The sequence below is a fragment of the Primulina eburnea genome, chromosome 11, assembly GCF_022965805.1.
Source record: "Primulina eburnea isolate SZY01 chromosome 11, ASM2296580v1, whole genome shotgun sequence".
NCBI lineage: Eukaryota > Viridiplantae > Streptophyta > Magnoliopsida > Lamiales > Gesneriaceae > Primulina > Primulina eburnea.
The window spans coordinates 16,347,104-16,365,873 of NC_133111.1; the positions used below are offsets into that span (position 1 = coordinate 16,347,104).

Below are 18,770 nucleotides of genomic sequence, written 5' to 3' on the forward strand. Positions count from 1 at the left end.
TATATATATATATATATATATATATATATATATATATATATATATATATATATATATATATATATATCTCCGTGACATGCAAGACGGCAAGTGGCAATCTAGCAATTCGCATGCCGCGTGCATATGCGCGCATTGTCTCGGCGCATATGCGCCCAAAGTTCTGGACTCGCCGCGCATATGCGCGCTACTCTCCCGCGCATATGCGCCCGAGTCACTGGACGTGCCGCGCATATGCACGCAATCAAGTCGCGCATATGCGCGAAGTGTTCGGTCTTGCTCGCGCATCTCTCGCGCACTTCAACGCGCATGTGCGCCATCCCTTCTTTGCACACACAATATCAAATCATCTTTTGACTTTTCGGTCCACTTCGTTCCGTCTATAATCATATTGTTTATCACCAATAAATTATAATAATTCTCATCTAATCATTTCGGATTAACATGATATATTTCTCGGGCCTTACAGGTGTTGTGTGACAACACGGGAGCTTTAGCTCAAGCAAAGGAGCCAAGGTCTCATCAGAAGTCCAAACATGTATTGAGAAAGTACCACATCCTCGGAGAGATTGTGGAAAGAGGAAGAAGTGACTTTTGACATAGTCGGCTCCGCAGATAATGTTGCTGATCCACTAGCTAAGCCTTTACCTGGACCATTATTCGAGATGCTTCGCGAATCAATGGGTTTGAAGCATATGGGTAGTTGGCTCTAGTACAAGTGGGAGATTGTTATAGTAGGTGCCCGTCGAGCCAAGTGTTGGCCGATTGTTCACAATGAAACTTTATGTATTAGCAATCTTTATTTTAATAATATTTGAAATTATTGTTTTGGCAAATCTTTATCTGTATACCCATGCTAGTTGAATAGATAAAGACCTTGAATATAAAAATAGTAGAAAGAATATGAGATGCTCATATGATGAGTATCATGAAACTCATATTTGTAATACTGTATATTCTAAACAGTTCCTAGTCGATTCAGCCGCTGCTAAGAAGGATATAGGCCGCTAGAGTTCGAGACTAGTATCTGCGATGTGAGTACCATGCTTCATTGGTAGGGGCATTGTGATGTCCGAGCATGCAGATAGGTGCTCCTGGTAGAGTGCACTGAACAACCCTGCATAAAAGGACTATCCAAGTGGTTCTCACTTATCGAGTTGAAACGTTCTAGTTTATGGTTGTACACCATTAGTCCTTATGACCCGTGACAACATTGAGACTCTATGTGCTAGAATTACACTTTGACTTGTTTACCGACTCTCATGGGGTCATCAGGTGGCGAGTTGAGTGTTCTGTCGAAACATATAGGAGTCGATGTATTGTAGCCGGGGATTCACCGCTTACCTTCATGTATGGATATCCTATGTGTTATCATGTGTATGTAGGTTGAAATCTCTGATCAGAGTATGGTTGTAATTATGAAATGGGTTTCATAGATTACACCATCGATGCAATTACGACATGACACATAGTATCGATTCATTGACAACTCTCGATAAACCAATGGTTGTCGAATCGGTCAGGATATATGAGTTGAAGGGACCGTACTGTACGCTAACCATAATTGAATGGTTCTTGCAGGCACTATCATTTGATACCTAGGGAATCATGTAAGCGATGCTGCTAGGCGTTTAACATGGTTGGTTGGGTACTATCAGACTTGAGTTCTGACGTTCTTATTATCAAGGAGTTGATAAATAAGAATGGAGCAATTGGGGTATGCTCATATAAGGACATGTTTAGTCCGAATCACATGGAGATGTGAACCCACGGCTAGTTGTATCAATGAAGCATTGAGGCCACACAAGTACTAGCTTTCTAGATCCCGTTGAGAAGTAAAATAGTTCAATGTGTTGAACGGCTTATAAAGGAGTTTATAAGCGTAAGGAAAATTAAAAGTATGACTTCTATAAAGGAGAAAAATAGTTCAATGTGTTGAACGGCTTATAAATGAGTTTATAGGCGTAAGGAAAAATAGAAGTATGACTTCTATGAGAGAAATGTAAAGTTTAATTTATGGAAGTGTTCCTAAATTAAAATTTGGCCAAGTGAATAATGTATTTGAAAATTGTGATTTTCATAGACATTATTATGGACTAAATTAAATTAATTTAAGTGTTGAATTAATTAAACACTAGTGGACCTAGTAGAGTCCAAATAATTAAATTAATTCAAGTGTTGAATTAATTAAATAACATTGGGCCTTGTAGAGCCCAATTAGAAATAATTATTAAACTAGTGGGCTTGAGTAAAATCAAGTAATTGTTAAATGGTCTCAAATGGGTTTGAGACATTTAAATAAAGTCCATGGGCCTTGAGTGGAAATACATGCTTGGGAGGTGAAAGGTTGGGGAATACTTTTGATTAAAAAATTGGCATGACATGCAATTTTTTGCAACACCTTTTCCCACAACCAAGACTAGTCTTCCTTCCCTCCTCCTACTCACTCTCTTGGCCGAAATTTCTCAAGTTTTTCTCTCCAATTTTGTGTTCTTCAATTGTTGAAGAATACACACACTTCTCCATGAAAAATACCCTAATTTTTCTAGTGCAAAATTAGGGCGGTTCTAGCTAGTTGGTGGTGGGCTTGATTTGAAGTAAGGAGTCCAAAAGCTAGGAGGAGCTTGTAGATTGTCTACCATTGAAGAGCTAAGGTGTTTACACCTTAGTTGGAGCCATCATCAACCTCAAGAGATTGATAGGTAACGATTTTCTTACACCCTATGTATGACATTAAGGTGAAAAATGTATTTGTTACACAAACTCATGGTGGCCTGAAAATTTTCTTGTAAAAATCAAAATTTTTGAACTTCCGTTGCGCTACCGGTCACCGTCACCGATAACCTTTCATCATTCTCTCGGCTTTCACTTACTGGCAGAAAAGACATTTCGAAATAAACTCAGCAATGTCCTTCTTCATACGTTTCCACCAGAATTGAGGTCTCAATGTCAAATACATCTTCCAACCTCCAGGGTGAATACTGTATTTGCTACAATGTGCTTCTCGAAGAAGGGCAGATCTCAAATCAGAGTCGTCAGGAACTACCAGCCGACCATTAAGTCGTAAAGAACCATCAGAAGAAATCTGAAATCCAGACTGATGTCCTGCAGATACAAGTTCTTTCGACTTTTGGATCTGAGCATCGCTTCGTTGAGCCTTTCGTATTTTCGATATCAAATTCGGCTCAATTTGCAATGCTGAGACAGTGATAGAATCCCAATTCGAGTGAAAAGTCCAACCAGAAGTACATATATCCTCGTGTACTTTGGCGACATTGACAGAAGCTAAAACAGAATCATGAACTTTACGGCTCAGGGCATCCGCAGTAACATTCACCGATCCATGGTGATATTGAATATCACAATCAAAATCCTTCAGGAGATCCATCCACCTGCGTTGCCTCATATTCAGATCAGATTGAGAAAAGAGATATTTCAGACTCTTATGGTCCGAATAGATAACAAACTTTTCTCCGTACAAATAATGACGCCAAATCTTCAAAGCGAACACAATGGCAGCCAATTCGAGATCATGAACAGGATAACGTGTTTCATGAGATTTCAATTGACGAGATGCATAAGCAACCACTTTGCCGTGTTGCATCAGAATACAGCCCAAACCTTTACTAGACGCATCTGTACGTACCACAGATCCTCCGGTACCTGAGGGAATAGTAAGCACAGGTGCAGTGGTCAATCTCGTCTTCAATTCAAGAAAACTAGCTTCACATTCATCTGACCAAATGAATCTCTGATTCTTCTGTGTCAGTTGAGTAATAGATTTAGCTATCTTCGAAAATCCTTCAATAAAACGACGATAATATCCAGCTAAACCCATGAAGCTACGGATCTCAGGAACATTCGTAGGTCTCGGCCAATTCAATACAGCTTCGACCTTCGTAGGATCAAAAGATATGCCATGTCTCGAAATGACGTGGCCCAGAAATACCACTTTGTCCATCCAGAATTCGCATTTGGACAATTTGGCATACAAATGACTAGTACGAAGAGTTTGAAGTACCAGTCTCAGATGTTCAGCATGCTCCTTCTTCGATTTCGAGTAAACAAGAATATCATCGATAAATACAATAACGAATCGGTCAAGATAATCTCGGAAGACACGATTCATTAAGTCCATAATAATAGCAGGAGCATTCATAAGACCAAAAGGCATAACCAAGAATTCATAGTGGCCATACCTCGTACGAAAAGCAGTTTTGGGCACATCTTCGTCTCGAACTCGTACTTGATGATACCCAGAACGAAGATCAATCTTCGAGTAAACAGAAGTACCCTGAAGCTGATCAAATAAATCATCAATACGAGGAAGTGGGTACATATTTTTCACAGTAGCCCGATTCAGTTGTCTATAATAGATACACATTCGCATAGTACCATCTTTCTTTCGAACAAATAAAACTGGAGCTCCCCAAGGTGATACACTCGGTCGAATATATCCCTTATCGAAAGATCCTGTAATTGTTCTTTCAATTCTTTCAATTCCAGGGGTGCCATGCGATAAGGAGCTTTAGAAATAGGCGCAGTCCCCAGCACAAGATCAATACTAAACTCAACTTCTCGATGAGGAGGAAAATCAGGAATCTCATCGGGAAATACATCCGGGAATTCTTTCGCAACTGGAATCTCAGATAAAGAAGACTCCTTCTTCGAAATATCAATAGCGTAGAGAAGATAACCCTCATCTCCGCTAGTCAACAATCGGGACATTTCCAAGGAAGATACCAATGGAATTTTGGCTTGGGAACCTTTGCCATAAAAATTCCACTTGGGTCCATCAGTCGGTCGAAATCGAACCACTCCATAACAACAATCAACAGTAGCTCGATTTGTCGTCAAGATATCCATGCCAACAATACAATCAAAGTCGTGCATTGGGAGAACAATCAAATTCAGAAATACCACATTATCCTCATAGATCAGTACACAATTATGCACAACTTTCTCAGACAAAATAATCTTCCCTGCTGGCGTGGCTATCGACAAAGTATCATACAACGGGGTACAGTCAATATCGTGAGATGCAACAAATGCATGAGATATGAATGAATGAGATGCTCATGTGTCAAATAAAACACGTGCAGGATAATCGCAAAGCGTGCAAATACCTGCAATCACACCTCCAGGAGCTTCTCTCGCCTGATCTTCAGTCATGGCGTATACTCTCACTTGAGGAGGAACTTAGGCACTCTGACCACCTGGTCCTCGATATCGTGGGACACTCGACTGCTGAAAAGATGGAAGAGGAACAGCAGGTCTCGTCATACCAGAGCCACCTCTAAATCCCTCCTGGGGTTGAGCAGAAGTCGTACCCCTGTTCGGACATACTCGAGAGAAATGGCCTTCCTGCCCACACTGATAACAAATACCAAACATACCTCGACACTGTTCGATAGTATGTTTACCTCCACAATGGCTACAGTAGGGAGCAATCACAGGACTCCCTCGCTGTGATCCACTCGAACTCGAAGAAGACGAAGAAGCAGAGCCAGTCTTCTTGAACTTTGTACCCCTCGGTCGCAAAGTAGGCTGCTGAGTTGACACCAGAGGTGGAGGAGTATACTGTGAACCTCCCCGCCTAAGTCCAGCCTTGGCTGCCTTAGCTCGTTCCACTGTCTCTGCGTAGCTGGTAGGCAATCCAGAAACAACATAAGTATATAAAGCAGGATGTAAACCATTTACAAACCTGTTATATTTCGCCTTCGCATTCCTAGCTACGTGAGGTGCATACTTCAACAGAGAAGAAAACTTTGAAGCATACTCTGCAACAGACATCGTTCCCTGCTGCAGATTATTGAATTCATTCTCCTGAGCAGTATAATAAGAAGGAGGGGAATACTGCTCCAAAAACTGGGCCTTGAAGACATCCCATGTGACTTCAATCCTGGCCTCTTTCAGTCCAATCTCAGCGGCTTCCCACCAAGATTTAGCTCGGTCCTTCAACTGATAAAGAGCAAGTTTCAGTCTCCGAGCCTTGGAATATTCAACAATATTAAACAAGTGCTCGATATCCTTCAGCCAGGCCTCAACTCTTTCAGCACTCTCAGTGCCAAAGAACCTCGGTGGTTTCAGAACTTGGAATCGAGCCATCACAACATCCATGGACAACCCTTCAAATTGCCCAACAATCCTCTCAGTACTGCTACTCACTGTTTCATTTGTGTGATCCATCTACAAATCAAAAGATGAATATCACAATTTCAAATCAATTTCATAATCTCATCACCTCATATCATCAACCTCATCAGATACTTACTCAAATCAAATCACATAAGAGCAAGTAATACAAAAAAGTCAAACACATACGCACAATTCATTTGTGCCTATTCAAGTGTACACAAGACTCAATAGAGCATTCTCAGCTATGCTCCGATACCAGTCTGTGTGGGGCCCTTAGCTCCTAATCGTTCTTACAATGCAATCTGATTAGGGTTAATTAATCACAGCGGAAAACGAGTTTAAATTTTCTTTACAATGACCCCAAGTAATTTTATTTTAATACTAAAAAAAGTATCTCATCTCACGTCATAATCATGCCCACACGTAATCACAACCAATCACATACAAACATCTCATATCCTCGGGACATGCCCCGGTATATAGATACATATACATATATACTGGGAACAAGATATAAACATAAACCTCAGCCCAAGCTGTGGCTCCCACTAGAAGTACCCTCTCTGGTCTCCTGATATCCTGGAATACCTGCCATTGTCCACACACAAAGACAACAACAGCCCCCCTTGGGGGTGAGCAAAGCTCCGTATAGAACAACCAATCATATATACCACAGATATCTAAACAAAGATATATGGTATGCAATGCATGTATGTCGTGGAGGTATCAGGTCAAATGCCATCCACTGAGCACATGTCAGAATCAATCGAATCGCTATCAAATTAAATCAATGCTCGAGCTGGCACACCGGCCGATATGGGAATACACATATGATAGCTTCGGCAAAGCGCCATCAAATCCCACATCTCATATCCAATCATATGGGGCCACAATTGTCTATGCTTTACGGGTCATATAATACCGGCATAGCGATTGTGTTCACAAACCCCGAAATCCAATCCAATCATATCAAGGTATCCAAGGATCATAGCTCAACGTGCATGTCATGTATCGATGTATGCATAAAATGATGTGTGTTAACAAAACATTTATTTTATACATCGATATTCAAATCATAATGTCATGTATGCCACATCAAATCAACAAATAGGCATATAGACATGTATTCCAATTCAATCAATCCAATCATATATCATATAATACAGATACCTGTCGTATGTTACTCGGTCGCAACATACCTCAATTCTTCGTTTCCAGTTGATGTAGCCTGAAGATATCGATATTACACTTTATCTACATCAATAGAATATTCATTCCAATCAATAACATACTCCAAAATCATTAATATGAGTTTCCAATATCATTTGAAACTTCAAAAATTCATATCAAATCAAAATCATATCATAATTCAATTCTGACTTCGAATATGAGTTTCTTGTCGGTTATTCTACTACATATCAGAAATTCAACTTCAAATACATGCTATTCCAGCACTTTGATATTTAGAGCTGCTGGAACTAGAAGAAAATTACCTCAGTCAGAAGCCCTCGACGCGACGATCACAAATATATAATTTGTTTCGCGTTTAGATAGGGTTTCGAAGTCGAATCGGACGAAAGAAATCGATTTCCTTCTTTTTCTATCGAAACCTCGGTAAGGAAATGAAGAAATAATGAAACAAAATTCTCATTCTTATCCCCACCGATCTCGCGCTCGGGCGGTAGAATTCTCGCGCCTGAGCGCGAGACATTCTGTCCCCGAGTATCAATTGCACTGCGCTCGGGCGGTCACAAATTACTGCCCGAGCGCGGCATGTTCTGCCCGCAAACATACCTTCATATACCCTGGAGCTCGGGCGGTCATTTTCTACCGCCCGGGCGCCACATGTTCTATAAAAATATTGACTTTTGTACTATATTGGCGTCCGGCATCTCCACTCGCGCTCTTACAACGTCAATGCATATTCATATTCATTTTCTCAATTTCATTGTCATAATATACATCAAATGTATAATCACATATCAAATTCATGAATTATCGATAATCACACAGGATTTACGATAATACGATACACGGTCCATACATTCAGTTTGGCATTGTTAAGTCCAAAATTGATGTGAGTCTGTTTAATCAGTTGTATCGATCAAAGTCTTTTAATGGATATCCTATCCTTGAGATAGAAGAGGTGATGTAGGAGTGTTTGAAATCTCCGAACATCCATAAAATCTTGTTTCTTCGTATTTCAATTTATATTCTATCTATCAGTCCGTTTGTTTCCGCACACTATTTGTTAACTGATTGATATTGACTTTACAAGATTCTCAAGTATCAGTTTATCACTAAACTAACTCATCAGTCGAAAAAGTTTTGAAAATCGTAAGTGTTTATCCAACCCCCAACTTTTAAACACTTTTCTTCCTTTAAACTGATCCTATCACTTTTTGATAAGATTTTGCTTAAGAATTTTTTCTTTATAGAATATTGAGTTTTTTAATCTCTATATTTGATCTTTATTATTTGGAAAATTTGTTTCCTAATTAAAGATAACTTTCTTTATTTTATAGGAATCTATTCAAGCCTATCAAGTTCAACACAAATATATATAAATTGAAGAATAACTACTTCACAAGAATCGAAGGTCCCAAAGAAGCGAGACAATCTATACACGAGAGAATTTTTAGAAAAACTCGCAAAGATAAAGCATCGATGTTTTATTATGTTGCCATGATATGTTGGAGACATTTGAAGACAACATTCGTACAAGATGTGGACCGGAGAATTGTTTTGTTGCTTCGAATTTTGGCCACACAGATTTTCATTCTTTTGTTTTGGTTATTTGTGTTATTGGGATTATAAGATGCAATTTACTTCCTTGACTTGTTAACGAAGATAGTTTTCATTCTCTCACTAGTATTGATTTTGTAAACTCGATTTCTTTTATACTGATTATTTTTTCATGAGGCATCTACAAATGTGTTTACTTGTGGATAAATATCTCTATGCCATTTTAATTAATTGTGTGTTATATTATTTTGCTGCATGTTATCACAAGGTGTTATAACATCCGAGACAACACTTATCTGATACACACAACCTTACCGTAATTTTAAACAAAATACTTTAAATAGCGGATAGAACTTTTGATATTGTTGGAACTTATTGCATTGTGTCTATTTATTTAAATGTGAATGATTTAAATTGACATGTGGATAATGAGTACAATGATGGTAATGAAAAGGATTCGTATGATGACTATTTTGATCGAACTTTTGTTTCTAATGATCATTGTAGCAACAATGAGGTATTCGAAGATGTAAATAATGTTTGTTCAAATCAAAATATAGAAATAAATAATGTGTTCATTTGGTAAAATTATGTGGAGCACATGGCTGAGGTGCATGTGGATGATAATGATTTCATTCAGCAAAATTTTATCGAACATATTGTTGATGTACATTCAGATGGTACTGAGATTTATGTGCTGGCTATAATGATATATATTCATCCACTAATGGTTCTAACCTCTATATTGGTCAGAAATTTTCAAACAAGGCTACCGTGAAAAAGAGTTATCCAAAATTGCTTTGAACTCTTATTTTGGGTTTGAAAGTGTGAATATTCGCCAAGTGTATATGTTGGTCGTTGTGTAAGTAAAGATTGCAGTTGGAGAACTTGGATTTCAAAACGTGACGATGCAACACATTTTCAAATTCATAAATACTGCCACACAACCACTTGTGACTCGACAGGAATGCATAAAAGACACCGACAAGCAAGTTCATTTGTAGTTTGTGACATGTTGGTAGAGAACTTTTGGGGCAACAACTGACATCTCAACTGAAATATATTATGAAAATTATGCTGGAATTAGGGGGTTGACATAAATATTACAAAGCCTTGAAATGAAAGCAACTTGCCCACGATATCTTTAGAGGCATAAATTATTTTTGTTCTTCTGCCTTCTTATTTTAAGATGATCGGAAAAATTAATCCACGTAGCATAACAGATTTAATAATAGATGAGCATAGTAGATTCAGGTACATGTTCTAAGCATATGGTGCTTGTGTAAGAGGATATAGATGCATGAGAAAAATTGTAACTATCAATGGTACGTGGTTGAAAGGAAAGCATGATGACACTTTATTCGTGGCTTCGACACAAGATGGAGATTTTCACCAGTATCGAATGGCTTGGGGCATTGTTGATGTAGAATCCACTGCTTCTTGGAGCTAGTTTTTGATGAAGCTCTTGGAAATAGTACCTGACGAGGAAGAATTGATGATTATCTTAGACAGACATCTAGGGATAACTGCTGCAATTTTTGTGGTTTAAAAATTTCGCATAGTCACTGTATCTGGCACTTGTCTCAAACTTCGAAAAATTGTTGCAAAAGGAAGAGTTGTAAAAAAATGTTTATGAACTTAGCAAAAATTCATAAGAAACTGACTTTGATGTGGAGTATGGAAAATTGAAGAAAATATATCCCAATGGCGCAAAGTATTTGGATTAAACTGATTCTCTGGATCGATAGACTCGAGCATACAACCCAAGGTCTCATTTTAACAATATGATAAAAAAAAATGAGGTAGAATCCATAATGTGAGACTACGTGAGGAAAAACAACATCCATTAATTGAATTGTTAGATTCTTTGCAGAAATTGACTACATTTTTGTTTTCGAGGTATCGCAATTTATCTGTAGCATCTACAACAAATTTCACTCCGAATATTAAGTCAATTATTCGTGTAAGGTTTAATCATGCTCGGGGATATCAAGTTTAGGATTTGGGCCACCTTGAGTTTGATGTTCGAAGTGATACACATAGTGCTATCGTGTATTTGGAATCCAAGTGATGATCCTGCAGAGAATTTGATATAGACGAATTCCATATTCTCATGCAATTGCAACGAGTTGCATGTCTATTGTTGATTTTTGCCTCTCGACTTGATATTTCTCGATTTTGACTTTTTATTGACTCGAGACTATTCCAAATATTTATTTAAGTTTAAATTTGACTTCTTATATTTTTATTTAATGTAAACTCTAGGGTTTCAATTTAATTTTTTAATTACTAATTCGTGTCACTTAATTAATTTCTTCCCAAACTTTAGACATAAGATATTTATACCTAAACTACCCTTGTGAACCATGAATCGACCCCCGTGGACCATGGTTCAAACCCTTTCTTCCTAAACCCTTCAATCGAACCCTAGCAACTTTCCCCTTAAGATACAGCACTAAGTTCATGGAACCATGGCCGAGCCACCTTGAACCACACCTAGCCCTGACCATCCTAGACTTCCCCTGGACCATGCACAAGCCCCCCAGCTCACGCGAAAGCCCAGGCGCATAGCCCATCTCTTCCAATTTATTCGAGCCACCATGGACCAAGTGGCACCAGCCTATGTCCCGACTCTCGACCATCCTCCCTAGACCCTACTGGACCTGCCTAGAGCTTCCTAGCCACTCTGCGAGCCCTACCCTCAGCAACAGCCCGACGCGTGTCAAATGTCTACCGCTTAAAAATGATACTAATTTTTTTTACGAGCTCAAACTCAAAAATTACATAAATTAAGCATGCATGCAACACTGCTAAAAATATCATCTTTCAAAAATTGACGTAATTCAATGACAGATAAAAATACTTCAGTTTTAAAATATTCACCATGTCGAAAACACTAGACATATGTTAAAAATCTTCACGACTATCAACATGTCAAAAAAAAGCATATAAAATAATCATGTCCGCTCCTATATTAAATCGTGATGTGCGGAAATTATATGGTCCTCGGGTTTACGTGCACACATCCAGCCCCGCCTACTCAAACTTCGGCACCTCCAACCTCCTCAACAAAGTGCTCACCTTCAACATTCACGCCTAGTGAGTCTACAGACTCAACACATCTATAGCGTAATAAAAATACATTTCATGAACTTGAAAGATGCATGAACTTCAACATTTCATATCATGGCATAGCGTGTCAAAATATCTCATCATATCATCATATACTTATTCATTTTTCTTAATGGAATTAAGTTCGTTATTTGTGACTATCTTACCAGCTCTATCATATCAGCTCTATTCCATAGATCCATCTACATAAAATTGTGGTACCCGACAATGGGGACATCAGCAACAGTATTACCCATCCACTGAGCCTTGTCCTTACAGCTCATCATATACATATATCACAATCACAACAAACTCCCATCCTTCGAACATCATAATTTTCATCACTTTTAAAAACTTTCATATACATAATTTTCTTTAAAACCAAGCATGCAGTGTATTTTTTTATAATTACCAAAAAAGTCAAATACATGATACATAAACATTTAAAAACATGATGAAATCGTGATCAGGGTGCTGCAAGGAATAAAAACTCGATACGAGTGCAAAATGAGCAATTTGCCCCAGGAAACCCTTAATGAAAATTTTACCCCTGGACCTCAAAATTTCAACTCGAAGCCAACTAAACTCCTTAAAACCATTAAAACATAATTAAGAATTTTTACACATAAACTCAAGCCCTTTTCAAAACATATATGATTTGGGTTAAAACTTGGACCAAGGTCCTGGTTTTAACCCGAATCAACACGAAACTTAGCAAAATGTTGCGTGTTTTCTTTAATGCTCGCAAGTTCACGACGTCAAGTTATAGTAAAATGTAATTTCGGGTACAAGTGTCGATCCCACGAGGAATGTATTTCTAAATTTATATTAATGCTTGTAATTAAAATAGTCTCGATTTTATTTAGTATATTCACTTAACAGAGTTGATTATACCAATGACTAGAATTGAAAATAAATTTAATTGTAGCAACAAGCAGATTTGAACAATAGAATAAAAGATCTAGAGGTTTGACTTCACGCAACTATCCACCATGTGATATGTTTGTGTAGCTATATTATAATTGTCCTTCTTATTCATTAGCCAAGAATTCTATAATTATCTGCTCCCTCTCTCGAGTGCTAAGTAGATACTAATTATCTAACAAAGGATTGCAACGTCTCCGTCAACAATCGATAATTAAATAACAAAACAAGCACTAAATTCTTTTAATGGCTTCCATAGCAATATATGTCCTCTCGAACTATATAAATACCATCGATGTATTTTTCCCTTTCTTGATTATAAATTTCCTTTTTCAAGTGATAATTTATAACATACAAATCATTCAAGATATGCCAGTAAAATGAAAGCATTAAGATTGGAAAAACACAAATAAACAATAAAGACAACTTATATAGCAAAAATCATGAATCTCAACACATGGTTTCTAGTTTTGTTCCATCATTTCTCTAGAATTAAGATTTAGTTCATAATAATGAAAATAAAACAACAACACATAAATCTTAAACAAGACATATCAAAATAAAAGTAAAAATAAAGAAAGAAAGAACTTAGAACAAGAGTTTTGGAGTGTATGAAGTTTTTGTCCAAAGATGTGCAAGAACTTGTTGAAGATGATGATTTTGATCTTCAACTCTTTTCTTTGTAGCATCCACCCTTTTCCTAGCTTCTCTCTCTATACCCTAGATGATGAAAAAGAGACCCTTTTATAGTCTAGACAAGATATCCCACGTAGCACACCATTTTCCCCTTCTTTTCTTCAAAGTCCACAAAGTTTCACAATTTCCGGAATGGTGTTTGTGCATGACCGCGGGTGCGGTGGTATAAGGACCGCGGGTGCGGTGCCCTTTCGACTAAAACTCCTCCTGCTCTTCTAGTGAGACCGCGGGTGCGGTGCTAGCAAGAACGCGGGTGCGGTCATGCCTCGGAGAACAGCGCGGGTGCGCTCTTGTGAACACCGCGGGTGCGGTGTTGCTTCGTGTATCTTTGTCCTTTGCACCTTCTAATTCATCACTATATCACTCGAAACTCTCATTTCTACTCTTCCAAACTACAATAACAAAAACAACAACATATCAAATAAAACTTGCTCAAGAATCACAAAATTCCAAGTTAAAAACAAGTAATAAAAGTACAATAAATTGCACTTATCAAACTCCCCCAAACTTAAGATTTTGCTAGTCCCGAGCAAAACAAAACAACAAAAACAAACAAACAAACAAGTCATGAAATATTTTAAAGAACTTGGCCTCAATATAAATTCAAAATCCATCACGCATTTACAATTCAAATCAATTAAACCACCTGTTCATCCGGATAAAATCATGTGATGGGTTCATTCTCTAACTTCAAATCTCTTCAACCATGTTTCAAATCATTATCAATTGATTTCAAATTTTTACAAACACATATCACAAGGTCTTTTTCGGTAAAAATTGGGTTCAAAGCAATATTCATTCAAGAAATGGATACCCAATAAATATTTGATGCAATGAGGTGTGTGTAAAATTGATCAAGATTCTTATTCAATGACAGTGTTTATCGATTGTCCATAGGCTAGATCCTCCCAATCACTCTCCACTAATATATTGGACAACTATGACTAGGTTAATAGGATTTTCAATAGTTGTAATGTTAGGCCTTGGTTCATGGCTACAAATAAAGATTAGGAGTTCAAATAAGGGAGTAAATTGAATTTCATCTCTTTTTCTAACTCCACTATTTATTTTGATCTCCAATTTTTTTTTTCTTTATTCATTTCATCTCTTTTTTTTCTCCCCTTTTTCTCCAACTTCAACAATGTATCATTATTCATTTTTCTTTTGTAGGAGAAAATAACTTTCTTTAATCTTTCGAATTCTTACTCCCTTGAGAAGGTAGGAATTAATTGTATAAGATATTCAAAAGGTTGGTAATTGTGGGATACTTGAAAAAAAAAATTTGAATGGGGGTCTTTTACACATATTTACGTGTGCCATTCAAATTCATATAAGCTCAAAGAGGTGACAAATGATAAATTAATTTATTTGGTAGCTTGAAAGGCTCAATCGATCCAAAAATCACCTAAATCATTCCTAAATCATAATTTGTCCGTATTTCGCCTCGAGTGATGTTTGGATAGTTCTAGACAAATCTCAATTCACCATCAAAGAGTAGAATCTAATCATCGTGAAAATGGTGGCTCAATGCATCAACCAAATATATATATATTCAAAAAGAAATGTGCTTGGCTTCCAAGGAATTTCAAAAACACAACTCTTTCTTTGTATAGGCTCAAAAGGGCATCAAATGAATGTTTATGAACAAAATAAATGGCCCAAATAAAATCAAAGATTGCCTCAATCATCTATGTGTTTGCAAAAATTTTATTTCAATATCCAATAAAAATCACAAAGTTTTATAGAAATTGTAAGTCTCAAACTCACCAAATCTCATGACTATTCTCTAAATTTTTCAAAGTGATCAATTAACATGAATTTGATGCATAACCTTTCTTTTCCATACTAAAAATATTTTCATCATTGGCCAATTCATTAAAAATTTCATGACAAAAATACTACAAACACACTAAATAAACCAAAAAATTAAACACACAAAAATACACTAAATAAATAAACACACAAAATCAACTAAACAAATAAATTAAAACAAAGCACACAAAGTAAAATAAAATAAAATAAATAAATCTCCCCCAAACTTAAACATGTGCATCGTCCTCGATGTGAATAAGCATGATAAATAGGAGAATGCACATACACTGGGCAATGACCGTCAGTGGTCATTGCCATCATCCTCATCATCATCATCGTGGTGGGGTGGTTGGAACTCTGGCAGGTGGTAGACAGGTGGCCACTGTGGAGGAGGTGGAAACGGATGACCAGAAGTGGAAGCAGATGGAAATTGCTGAGCCAACACCGAAGTGAAATCCATCATGTAATCCATGAATGTATCGGCCCTATACCTCAACGCATCCATCTCTTGGCGTTGAGCTCGCATGTCCTCTTCCAACATAGTCAATCTGTTTCTCCTGTGCCTGTGCTGCGGTGGTTGTTCTTGGGCTTGGGCTTGGTCACGTCTCTCTGCAGCTCTTCTATTAAATTCCCTTTCAGCTCTACGTGCTGCAGCTTGGTCATTTCTGATGCCCCCATGTGGTTGAATTACCACAATATCATTCTTTGGCTTCAACAACTCTTCATTCGGTGCCCAAGTAACCCCCGCATGTTGGCATAAAATAGTGATGAGAGAGGGGTGGAGAAGTCCACTCGGAGAGTTACCTCTTCCATAGTCGAGAATGGAATTTTGAAGCAATTGACCGAGATCAACTGTCTTCCCTGTCATAATGCAAAATGTGAGGATGGCCCTCTCCTTAATGACAGTAGTGGTGTGTTCGGTTGGCTTTATCCTAGCAGCAATGAATGAATACCAATTTTTAGCAACAGTCTTCAGATCAGACTTTGCTAGGCTCAAGTGCACATCGTCCCTCATTCGCCATTCGGCTCTCCCTGTATACATATTGTTTGAAGAATACTGTTATAATCAACATGCTCATTTCTGTATTCTTCATACTCGCCGTGCATGATTTGAGGGAAGCCATATATCGTGTTAATCGTATGTGCATCAAATGCTACCCATTTTCCCCGCACAAACACCGTCAACCGATCATACCTAACCTTGAGATTAGCATAGAACTCTCTCACCAATGAAATGACAGCATCTTGTGGCTGCCTTCCAAATTCTTCCCACTGTCGAGCCCTAAGCATTTCTCCAATTTCAGTATGAGGGGCACTAAGATCAAATCCCCTTTCCTTTATAATGCTTCTATTCAAAATCTTGCCATATTGCTCCTCCGCCTTCTCATCATAAAACCGACTCGCATCATAATTTACCGTTGATGAGGATGAAGCACCCTTTGATTGTTTTCTTCTTGGTGGCATTTTGTCGAACACCTTCTAAACACAACTTCAATTCAACCCCACTTCTCAAAATACAAGATTCTTGCACTCCTCCAAACTACTACTTCACAATTATCACACCTCAACAATGTACACAATAATCAATCAACAATATTCCCAAAATCAACAATATGCTTCACCAAATGAATTTTTCCTTCCTTAGCAACAAACCCCAACAATTTTCGAATTTATCAACAAATTTGCTATGACTTTGCTCACCTTGGGTGTGTTGAATTGTTTCTTGAAGAACAAAAACAAACTTTTGTTCAAATTCTTGAAGAAATTTTGAAGCCCCTTTTTTCAACCCTAGGTTTGATTTTGAATTTGATGGAAAGAAATGAGGTATTTGATGGAATGAGTGAAGATTTGTAGGTTGTAGTGATGAATTTGTTGAAAGAAGAACAAAAATTTGGTGTGTGAGTTGTGTTTGGAGTAGGGATTTCGAAAATGGAGATGGGTGCTCTTGAGAGTGGTGTTTTTTCGAGTGTGGAAGAGAATGCCCGATTGTGTCTTTAAATGGTGCGACCACGGGTGCGGTGAGACTTCGCTGGTGCAGCGCGGGTGCGGCAATATAGACAGCGCGGGTGCGGTATATGTTCGGCACTTCATGTATTTCTCCATACTGCACGACCGCGGGTGCGGTAATGTAAGCACCGCAGGTGCGGTTGTGCTTCGGCACACCAAGCGCGGGTGCGCTGTCTTTGTGCTGCGGGTGCACTCCTGCTTCGAATTTTCTTCTCAAATATTCAGTCCTGAAAGAATACAAATGGGATTCATTAAATTTTTGGAAGATTTAAGCATACACTATATTAAAAATACACAACCAAAAATAACATGATACAAAAATAAAATCAACACAGAAATCAAAATGCAATAAAAACAAAAATTTGGGTTGCCTCCCAATAAGCGCTTGGTTTAACGTCATCAGCCTGACTTTCATCAGTCTACTTTTGTTCTCGCAGTGGGATGTTGTCCATGTGTCGCACTTCATTGCCAAAGTAATGCTTGACCCTCTGACCATTGACTTTGAATGTCTCGCCATTTTTGCATTTTAGTTCAATTGCACCATGTGGGTACACTGTTTCTACTGTGAATGGGCCAGACCATCTGGATTTTAACTTACCAGGAAACAACCTCAGTCGAGAATTGAATAATAACACCTGTTGCCCTGGTTCAAAGTCTCGTCGAAAAATTTGCTTGTCGTGCCATCTCTTGGTCTTTTCTTTGTATATCTTTGCATTCTCATATGCTTCATTCCTTAATTCTTCCATCTCATTCAACTGCAACATTCGTTGCTCGCCCGATGCTCCCATATCAAAATTGAGCTTTTTGATAGCCCAAAATGCCTTGTGCTCCAGTTCCAAAGGTAAATGACAAGCTTTCCCAAAGACCAACCTATAAGGTGACATCCCGATAGGTGTCTTGTATGCAGTCCTGTATGCCCATAACGCGTCATCTAGCTTGATCGCCCAATCCTTCCAGTTTGTCTTCACTGTCTTTTCTAATATTTGCTTTATCTCCCGGTTGGATATCTCTGCTTGCCCATTAGCTTGCGGGTGGTATACCAGTGTCACCCTGTGCTTCACATCATACTTGGCCAATAGTGAGTTAAAAATTTTGTTACGGAAATGTGTACCTTCATCACTGATAATGGCTCTAGGCGTTCCAAATCTCGTGAAGATGTTCCTGTGGACAAACTTAACAACAACTCGAGCATCATTAGTTACGGTGGCAATTGCTTCCACCCATTTTGACACATAATCGACAGCAAGTAAAATGTATGATTAACCAAACGAAGATGGGAAGGGACCCATAAAATCAATACCCCAGACATCAAAGAGTTCCACCTCCAAAATATTTGTTAG

At 38.1% G+C, this 18,770-nt stretch overlaps 1 protein-coding gene across 1 annotated transcript; it reads right to left on the reverse strand.

Moving 5' to 3' along the window:
• Window positions 1–17,849: 17,849 nt before the first annotated feature.
• On the reverse strand, window positions 17,850–18,314 carry LOC140805435 (uncharacterized). Its single transcript, XM_073161706.1, has one exon. The coding sequence runs from the start codon at window positions 18,312–18,314 to the stop codon at window positions 17,850–17,852; it is 465 nt and encodes a 154-aa protein (XP_073017807.1).
• Between the last annotated feature and the right edge of the window lie 456 nt (window positions 18,315–18,770).